At 40.1% G+C, this 10,408-nt stretch overlaps 1 protein-coding gene across 2 annotated transcripts; it reads right to left on the bottom strand.

The window, feature by feature from the left end:
* Positions 1–74: 74 nt before the first annotated feature.
* Positions 75–10,018, bottom strand: LOC109081966 (polycomb protein suz12-A-like). Of its 2 annotated transcripts, none has more exons than XM_042719926.1 (16): positions 9,272–10,018; positions 8,647–8,693; positions 8,437–8,501; positions 8,155–8,223; positions 8,019–8,068; positions 7,835–7,920; positions 6,743–6,962; positions 6,535–6,637; positions 6,329–6,434; positions 6,038–6,218; positions 5,826–5,914; positions 5,014–5,157; positions 4,638–4,795; positions 3,810–4,008; positions 1,992–2,071; positions 75–1,884 (listed from the first exon to the last, which is right to left on the bottom strand). In XM_042719926.1, the coding sequence occupies exons 1-16, from the start codon at positions 9,444–9,446 to the stop codon at positions 1,770–1,772; spliced, it is 1,887 nt and encodes a 628-aa protein (XP_042575860.1). In that variant the 5' UTR covers positions 9,447–10,018; the 3' UTR covers positions 75–1,769. The 2 variants fall into 2 exon arrangements, with proteins under 2 accessions (XP_042575860.1, XP_042575859.1); XM_042719925.1 differs by having other exon boundaries at positions 75–1,781.
* Positions 10,019–10,408: the final 390 nt, after the last annotated feature.

Genomic DNA, 10,408 nt, shown 5'->3' with positions numbered 1-10,408 from the left:
TGATTTCTTTTTTTTTTTTTGTAAATGTTTACTCAAAAGAAAAACATGAAATATACTCATCAACTTGTGAGGTATCAATTGTAAAACAAAAAAATCTTTATTTTAAATAAAGAGCAACCTCAAGCACGTTTCAGCATAATTCAGAAACTCAAACAGGTTTCATAATGTTCTTATTGAAGATAAGTATCTTTTTTGACATTACTTTATATCAGTAATCCACATCGAGTGTAATCGTTGCTGTACTGAGAGTGTTACACAAAACAATTACACAATGGCTTCAGCCAGTTAAGTAATTGATCACCAATATTGACCAAAAATATTTTTTAACCCAGTGCACAGTTGTAGCGAAATAAAGCAGTAATGATTCACAAACAGATCCCTTTCTTTTAAAACAGATGCATACAACAACAACAACAACAAAAAAAAAAACAACTATAAAGACTTACATTTCTGATTTGAAACCAACTAGACAAACATTATAGCAATTTCACTTTGGTCTAAAATAATATTCCTTCTGGAATGCAGTCCCATTCAACAAAGCCATCATGTTATATCACTAAACCTATGTACACGTTACAACAGGTTTCCTCAGAAACACCTGAAAATCAAACAAATGGCCACCGTGAAAGACAAGTGGAAACGAGATAAATTGATGGACACCAGAGCAGATGCACTGTGATAAAACTAATGTACGGAACCGGACACAGTTTGAAATTATTCAAACAAGACTAAATTAATTAATTTTCGCACTGATTTAGACCAAAAGGTCAAACCCTGCTTAGAGTCCATGTATTCATGGGTAAGGCAAGTGTAAACATTTCTGCAATCCACCGGTTGTAGTACCCTGTACCTATATGCTTGTGTTGCAAGGTCAGTCCAATTAAGGCTCAGTTGAAGTCTTGAAGTGTGGTGCAACATTAAAGTGGATACTAAGTCACCATGAAGAAAGAAAGAAAAAAAACTTGGAATGGCACAAACTGAAATGCTGAAAAACTGGAGAAAAAAAAATAATAAAAAAAAATAAAGAAATGAAGCCATACACAAGCAAAAAAAAGTTAAAGTTTGCAGAATGAGTTTATCAACCCCTGTGAAAAATATGCAGTAAAAGCTAGTTTGTAGGAGCCATTTCCATCTATTGATTTTCAAAATATATTAAAAAAAAATATATTTTCATAGTCCTTTTAAAAACGGGCACCTTAAACAAGTTTGCAGAACAATTTACTAGAGCCACAGGGTTGTGTGGGAAGAGAAAAATCTGACCTGCTTGTACAGTCCATCATAAAGACTAATGGCATCTTCAAGTAATTTGAACCTAGTAAAGAGTTGCTTTGAACTCTGATGACATCAGGCCAAAATCATGATCTGCAGAGTATGTGGCCGTCAAACCACATAACCCGCTGCTAACTCGACATCAGCTTGAACCCTGTGAGTGAGCAGAACTTGTGGCTCTGGGATGCCTGCTGACACTCAATTCAATGCAGAGTGTGAGGAGGAGGTTTCAGTGATTCTGGGTGTTGACTAAACTTGATACACTGGCTTCACCATCGCAGCTGGATCCACCATCAGCATCGTCTTGTGTTTTGGATTGCTCCTGGCCGTCTTTGTGCGGTTTCAGGTGAGCCATGGCCTTATCTATGGTCGCTGTATTTACTAAACCAAAGTCGTGCATGCTAACCAGATGGAGCAGAATGTTCTGGCAAAGATTCTTCTCGATGATGGTGGTGATGTGCTGCTCCACAAACAACAAGCAGGCCTGATTCATTTGGTTGTCAGCTATGAATCTGCAAGGAAAGAAAGAGGCGAATTACTGGCAGAAATGTGATCAAGCTCTGAGAGATAAACTCACGTAACATGTAAGGTGATACGAGGAGAGTATCCAGGCCACTGTAATATACAGAACAAGGATTGCGTTTAACAGGAGAGGTTTGATTCAATACAGCAAACTTTAAACAGAAAGAACCGGGGTGAAGTAGAAGTGAAAAAAAACATACCCATTTTTCATTACATGAAGGTTCCACAATTTCATGACCTCTTTCTCTCCCTCATTGACATCCGTGAATTCATCGATTTGCTAAGGGGTAGATAAGATAGTCACTTAAAATGGTAAATACTAAATAAAACGTGTTTGCAATTTCAGATTTAGAGGGTGCTATAAACTAGGGATGCACCGAAATGAAAATTCTGGATGCACTTGGCCGAAAACAGAAACCGAAACTGCTTTGTAATAATTATTTATTTTATTGAATAATATAAAGTAATTTTGTAAGACTTTTTCATTTAACTTATATACTTTTAAAATCACAAGCCAATAAAATAACCACACTTTTACTGAAAATAACAATAAAATTAGAAAATTTATTAAATATCAATATATTTTTATTTAGTTCTATGCAACAGAATCAGATTTAAGTTTTTTTTAACTAATTATTTGAATAATATATAGTTCTATAAAGCTATTGTTATCAGAGCACAGTGGGAAGCAGATCAGGGTAGCATCATTTCACTAGTGTTGCCCAGTGCAGCATGTTACATCACAGCAGCGCTACTGCAAACAGCAACAAGTAACATAATACATAGAAATTTCCTGTCTGCACGTTATTTGAGCCATCTTTGCTTTTCCGGTGAGCATGATCGGTAGACGAGCAAAATGCACATTCATAGAGCGGAATATTGAGTGGAGCGTCACACCATGCAGTGACTGCCGCTAGAGGAGAGTGAAACCTGTGCACGCCGCACCATATACACACACATACACATTTTATTTTTGGCTCATATTTTCTGCTGATAATTTTTGGTGGCCGAAAATTCAGTGCATCTCTACTATAAACCTACAGTAGCCGAACAACAAAGCAATTATGCTGATAAAAATCCACCCATTATACTTTTAACATTGATTTAATGCAACTTAATGCCAGATATGCTGTAACATCCCTCCTCAGATGTGATTTGAACATGTAGTGTCAGTGGAAGCATATCATATTCAGTCTCACACAGACTAAAGCCCGGCTCACACTGTGCAATTTTGGCCACGATTTGGTCGTCTGAGACAAATTTTGGAAATCCTAAAAGATTCCTATGATCCTATACTGAAATCTGTAGTCTTCGATTGCTGGTTTGACATGTTCACCGACAGCCGATTAATGGGCATTGCGATAAAATTTTACCTACGACGAAATTCTGGCAGTGTCAGAAGATTAGGCGCACATTCCTGCAGTGTGACTTCTCCTACGACGAACATCAAACTGTCTTCATTTTTCAAGACAAGCCATGATCAGAATTAATGATAGAAATTTCTTCTTACAGCATAAACTCCGGCGCACCCGTCCTCCACTCACGGAATTCATCTGATACATTGCCTTTGCTATGATAAACACCAGTTGCGCTGTTGTTTTCATGTGGGGTGTGTAGTGCTGCTTACACTATTCTTCTTAAATACACCGGTATTGCCGCCATTCATATACTTTTAATGAAAGCCAACATTACAGCTTCACGTGCAATGCAGCTGGCAGTCACTGAATGTGTATGAGTTGATAATGTAGAACTCCAGATGACATTAATGACGACTGAGAGCCCACAGTGTGACATGATCATCATGTTCGTACAATCCTAAAAGACATTATATAAAAAAAAAAAAAAATAAAAAAATAAAAAAAACGCACAGTGTGAGCCCAGCTTGAGCCACAAATGGCGCACCATCTGTCTTGAGTTTTGATTTGTCATCTAGAGTCAATCTGACCTAGTGAATGCTACCCTGGATCTTCAGTGTTAACAGAATCAAAGGGTTAATGATCTTATGACATCTTCCTCACCATAACGGTCTTCTCTCTGAGCCATGCTGGGTCCCTCTCGTCCTCACTGTCCACATCCATTTCCTGTGGTCTAAGTGGCGTGCAGCTGTCACTGTGGAAGTACAGGCGGTTGTGGCCGCTGATGTATGTCCGCTGCTGCTCCTGTTCTCCATCCTCTGGCTCCAGGAACTCGGAGAGGCTAGGCTTTGAGCGCTTGGGCCTGAGAAAACCGAAACATTGCGTTTTAACACCAGATGCAAAGAAATGGATGCAAGGTCTGTGATAGGCCCGGGTGGCATGACGGTATGTACTGTAGAAATGTATACAGACTTCAAACGTTTGAAAGGTAGTCAGTGTGGAATTGGTGCACATATTTATCAATTTACATCTCACCTCAAATGCAGCCCATCCATTGATATTCATAATGCACTACTGTTCTGACTTTTTTTTAACTCATGTGTTGTATAAAGCAGCTGTTTTAACACTGATGCCAGGTGCATCATTAATTTCTTATGAACAATCTGTTTTGGTTAACGTCCAAATAAAATAACTGACTAGTTAATGGGGGAAATTATGGCAAAGCAATTTCCAACACACTTTCTGATTAAATTATATTATTACTATATACACAGACACATACATACACACACACATATACATATACATATATATATATACATATATACATATATATACATATACACATATATAGAGAGAGAGAGAGAGAGAGAGAGAGAGAGAGTGTAACCACAAAAAAACAAAAAAAAAACATGGAACTCTTTACTCCGATGCAACCATTTTTGAATTTGGATACTCTCAGTCTCTCTTTCACTTTCAACCCACACAGACCTGCAGACAAGAAGGTGTGTAACTGGAGTCCTCTTCACTGGGCCGTTACGGCTGAAGGCAAAGCCAGGCTGGCAGTGGATGTCCTGAGGGTTGCCCACATAAGAGCCGTCATAGCATTCATTAATCGACACATCTATCCTGGCTCCTTTAGGATGAGGCTGCGTGAGATAAAAATTACTTCATCACTATAAACATTTCTACCAAACATGGGCTGTATTTAAGCTGCTAAGTATTTAAACACTAATATTTAGTAATTTTTTCAAAGGTTATGAATGTGTAACCCAGCTCAACTAAAAGGCATTCACAGATCAATTCCCACAAAAAGTGTAATCCATGTGGTCTGGTGACCGTTTCATAACCTTGAGATATTTCTTACCACATAGTTGAAGATGAAGCGGCTGTGGGAGAGCTTGAGGTGCTTGAGGAGGCTGTAGAGCTTACGGCAGTTCAACGTGCACCAGGGACAGTGCAGGTCATCTCTGGCCTCCGTCTGCTGCCGAGCGTTATTGTTATACAGGAACTACAAAGAGACACAAGAGACCATGACCACACAGCAGCCCACCATACAAGACCAACAATGGGTCAGAGCAAAATGTCAAGGCAGGACTTATGGACTCCAGCACTCTCATGGTGATAGGATACAACAGAATCTACAGTGGAAATATGTAGAGAATTACAGGAAACTCCCTGCCCTTTTGACAGGCAATATAAAGGCCTGGGATCCCTGATAAGTGCTGTGTTGTGTGTACGGTGTGGTTTGGTATCATCAGATAAATTTGCAGACGTATGTTACTCACCTGATAATTTGTTTGTTTGTGTTTAATGCCATTCCAGCTTCTGTGGCTATTTTCATGGCAAGAAATATTATGGCTGAATTTTATCATGTTTTATTAATAAATTTATTCAAAACACTATACAGCCTAGATATACCACTACCAATAAAAAAAGAAAAACCTAATAAAAAAAACTTAATAAAAAAATATAATCGGCAGACAGAACACGGAGGATCTCCCCCTAGTATTAAAAACTTGTGTGTCATCCTGGAATGACCAATTCTACAGCAGGTATAAACAATCTGGTCCCATCGGTTAGAAAATTGATCGAAAATTCCTTTTCCAACATTGGGACTAATTTCATGGAGTTTATTCATTGTATATAGACCCCACTCTGTCATTTGTAATTACTCACCTGATAATACACACGTAGTTTCTGACGAGGTTCGACATGAGTTTGTTCTCTTCTTACTGGTAGATCAGCGCCAACTGATTCATTAACAGCTGCAATCAATAAAACGTCACTGTTAGGACCATTATCCTCAGTACCGCACACAAATTATGCTTTAAAGAACAAAAAGTTAGTGATCTTCACTTGTAATCACTAACCAGAACTTGTGATCTTACCGACTGCCTGTGGCGGCTTCACATTGCTAGGCTTGCTGCTGTCTACTGTGCTGGATTCAGAATTGCGTGTGGCAAGCGGTTTGGCCACTGGTGCTGTTCCCCTGTCAGCCGTGTCATTGGTCCATCGCAAAGTGAACTGCAGCGTGGGTCCCTGAGAAAAGGTCTCGAAGGGTGGAAGCCACTGAAACACAGGGTAAAGATCCCAAATAAAAGTCCAAAAACCACTTAACGACATACAAACATCTTGAACAGCCACATGCAGACTAATAAAACACAACGCCTGCAACTGACCTTTCCATCTAGTATGGTTTCCCACGTCGCCCTTTTCTTGCCAACAGGACTCTCCTCTATCTCCTGCATGGAGACTTCATACTCCCCATCCAAAAGCTGGAGTCGTCTGTTGAAAGAACACAAAAAAAATCACAGTCTTAAACCAGGCAAGAAACAAAAAGCAACTGAACACTACAAGAACAAGCAATTTATCATAGAACATCTACCTATTTTTATCAAAAACTGTCATTTGCGCCACAAATGTAGTTTCTCCATCATCCTGATTAGAGCAGTATCTCCTCTTCCTGTTAGACAGCTCTTCCATAACATCTGAGAAGAAAACTCATTCTTGGTAAAATGGCCTCATCAAAATGTGACACTCGCTTTGAGGTGCAAGACTATCATAAGCTATTTTAGAATCTCTGAAGCTCATACTGGTATCTCTGGTGGTCATGCCGTTGTGCTCTCTCCCCCCTGGACGAGACACTCTGAACAGAAGGGAGTAGGACTTCACCATGTGGCTGTTACTGGGTTCAAACTCTTGGCTGGGCACGATCAGAGTGGGGAAAGCTCCATGCTTGGTCTGACTGCTGTCAGGGTTCAGAGGCACCTGCTTTTTACCTGTAGGCACTTGCTTTACTGGACAACTTACATCCTAGAAAAACAGAAAAGAAACATGAGTTCAAAGCGCCTGTTAGATTAGAAGCCATATATATTGTAGTGTACTACTAAAAGTTGACTGATGTTCACAAATGTAAAACTTTTAGCCCTTAGGTAGTCACATTAGTGAAATTTCTGTCAATTTGGGGGCAAAAAAAAAAAAAAAAAAAAAAAAAAAAAAAAAAAAAGTGTCTACTGTTCATTGTCTACAGCGCAGAGTTTCAAACCAAGCAGCATAAGTGTGGTGAATGTGTGTGATCAACTTAAACCCACTGCAAAATCTATGAGGGGAAACCTCTCCCCCACCACACAAAATTCCAGTTTGCATGGATTCCTACTGAAATGACTGGATTTCGCCCATTAACAGTATGTGTGACTTGACCTTTTCTCTTCTGGGACCAAAAATCTTGACTCATGTTGCACTATGCTTTTTAATTAAGTGCAATCAAATGCTCTTCACACAGACATGTCAACACAAGACTCAAAACTGTGCCTGTCAAGCGATTTCATTGAGTTTTCAGTTGTGCAAGTTGGCAAGCATAAACACCAATTAAAAATTAACCTACAGTACAGACAGATATGGCCACGTATACTGTATCAAGACAAGGACGAGTTTTTTTGATTGAGGAAGCTTGTTTTGTGGAGGAAAAAGGTCAATGTAGGGCTGATGATACACAGGGCAACTTTTTAAGCAATCATCGGGCAACCAGGTGAGAGAGAGGGCCCACGACCAATCTAAAATATCCAGATAGAAATGTATTATCTGTTCTCAATGGGAAAGTGCTCAAGCAAAATTGCTCAAAACGTTGCCCCTTGTATCATCAGCCTGAAATATTTTCGCTATGAATTTTTATGACAAAGTTTTACCTTTCTCTTCTTGTGGCAGACCTTGACAAGTAGCACTTCCACAGACACCGAGTTTTCTTCGTTCTCCGAGTTCTGCAATGGCTTCTCTGATACATTGAACAACAAATCAGGATCGCCAAGCAATCAGAGCACATTAAGTGCGTGTACGCTAACAAGAGTGCACATAAACCTAATGTTAGCTTACCAGTTTTATGAAAGAATCCAGTAAAAGTGAGCTGCAGGTTTGACGCCATGCTGCAAGACAAAACTGGAGTTCAAACTTCTGCAGTCACGTTCAGAAAATGAGCGAGCGAAACAAATCTAGATCAAGAACATCTTACTTGTGAGATTCCTGATCCACTTTCGACTTCTCTACTTTGAACAGCAGGTCATTCATGCTAAAGCATTTTCTGAAATAACAGACGCCAACAAACATTCGGTAAATCGTTGGGATGTGAAACTTATTTCAATTTATCGAACTACATCTGAAGTACATCAGTCAGTTGCAGTGCATTTGTCAACATGCAAATTTTTCTCACTATGAGGCCTGCACGAGGAAATGGAAGGTGTGGCTTTTTGACAAACAAAGAGATTAAGACATTAGATGCATGCAATGGCTTTACCTTTTTGAACTCGTTCTTGAGTTTCTGTGGGACATGTATGTAAGAGATCTGTGCAGGAAGATTGGCTAAAAGAACAGAAAAATATACAAGATCAACCAATCAAGTATATTGTTATGGCAGACATGTACAGGTATCTCACCAGGTTTCCACTAAAGTTCACGTCTAAATGAGAATGGCATGTCATTTCGTCATGATTTATGGTCTACTTACTGCTATAAGATTCCTCGTGCGAAGAAATCGGTATATTTGAGTTGGTTCTGTGAACAGAAATGCAGAGGTATCATGTGCACCGGTGTTACCAGACTTAGACTCATGCCACGTAAATAACCATAGAAACTACCACATTTGTATCATGCCAGCACCTACAAAAATGAACCCTATTTTTGCACAAATGTCACTCTTGCACAAGGATCAAGGAGGCAGTTTGGCAAGTCTCAGCTAGTGTAGAGAAACTGCAAGTGGGGTTTTGTGTTGTTCCTAACTGTTGCCCATTGCTCTTTTACGACAGTAATCCCCAATGTCATTTTAAAACACATAAAAGCACCATAAAGCACGTGCCATCACTTGATGCACGTGTCTAATTTTCATATAGGATGTGGCCTAGACAACGAATGCGTGTCTAAATCCCTCTACTGTGAACAAACCATGACATAACGACTTTTAACGTGAATTATCTGGCTTATTAAAGCATTTAGCGAACTACTGGACACGATTTCCCGGCTAGCATTGTTGTTTAGCCCTCAAGCTAAGACTAAGAGTGGTAAAGCAATCAGATACTGTTAAGTATGCTCGAAAGATATATGTATTAATAAAGCTGGATTCACAAGCGACTTACTCTCGAAGGCCTGCAGGAAGAGTTCGTGGTCGGCTTGGACCTGCTCCATCTTGGGTCGCTTGACTGAAGTCATCACAACACCGGACGATACGTGCGCTCCTCCGTTAGCCGCTTTGCTCGCGCCGCTGTTGGCATAAAACCCGTTTCCACCAGATCCGTGCTTCTGTGGAGCCATCCTAAAATAGCGCTGGCGGTCGAATGAGACGTTTGAGACGGAGCTCCAGTGGATTCAGCCGAGCCCTGGGCCCAAACAAAGGGAGAGCAGCCGAGACCGGTTCGCCCCCTCGACCGAGTAACAGTTAACATAAACGCACCGGCACTTCAGTTTGTTTTACAGACCGGATGGAATTCGCGACAACACAAATGTAGCGTTGCGTGAAGACGTAGAAAGAACACAGCGACGTCTCATTTGCGTGCAGAACCGAGCGCGTCGCGAACTCTTATCGGCTCATGTGTGATGAGGATTCCTGAGCGCTTGACTACAAAAAAAAAACACCGCGGCAGAAAGTATGCGTGAGGATTAGCGGGTCCGTTGGCGAGAATATCGCCGCTGTTTAACGTTATTTATTAAGAATATACGGGTAAGCCCAGAAGCTTTGTGCCCTGTGAGAAACTGCCTTGAGTCGAAAGTGCTGTGAATATTAGCCGCCCTCCGTCTTGAATGTATTCCACACAGCCAAAGCCACTAGAAGGTCAGCCTGCAACCATTAGCCGAAAAAGCGTAACGGCTAAAGCTAACACTTCCGGTCTGGAAGTACGTGGGAAAGGAGCGTTGCCAAGTCCGCGAATTATACGCGACTTTGGTCTTCTTTTTTTTGTAAAGTTGCGTGAAAAAATCCCGAGTCGCGGGTTGCATTCTTTTAGCTTATTTAAAAAATATATATAGTTGCTTGTTAGGAAAACCTTTTTTTTTTTCATTTATTTTCAGTGTCTTTTCCAATGGATTGATTGACACTCTGTCTGCTCACAGTTAAAAGCCAATCAGTGCAGAAATATAGAATAAGAATCAGAAAGAGCTTTATTGCCAAGTATGCTTACGCATACAAGGAATTTGTTTGAGTGACATAAGCTTCCAGTACACACAGACAACAACAACAAAAAACAAAAAAACAAATTGCAAATAAATAAATTGTATGA

This window comes from Cyprinus carpio, chromosome B3 (assembly GCF_018340385.1).
Source record: "Cyprinus carpio isolate SPL01 chromosome B3, ASM1834038v1, whole genome shotgun sequence".
Taxonomy (NCBI): Eukaryota; Metazoa; Chordata; class Actinopteri; order Cypriniformes; family Cyprinidae; genus Cyprinus; species Cyprinus carpio.
The sequence above is the reverse complement of the archived record's forward strand: the minus strand, read 5'-3'. Positions and strand labels throughout refer to the sequence as shown.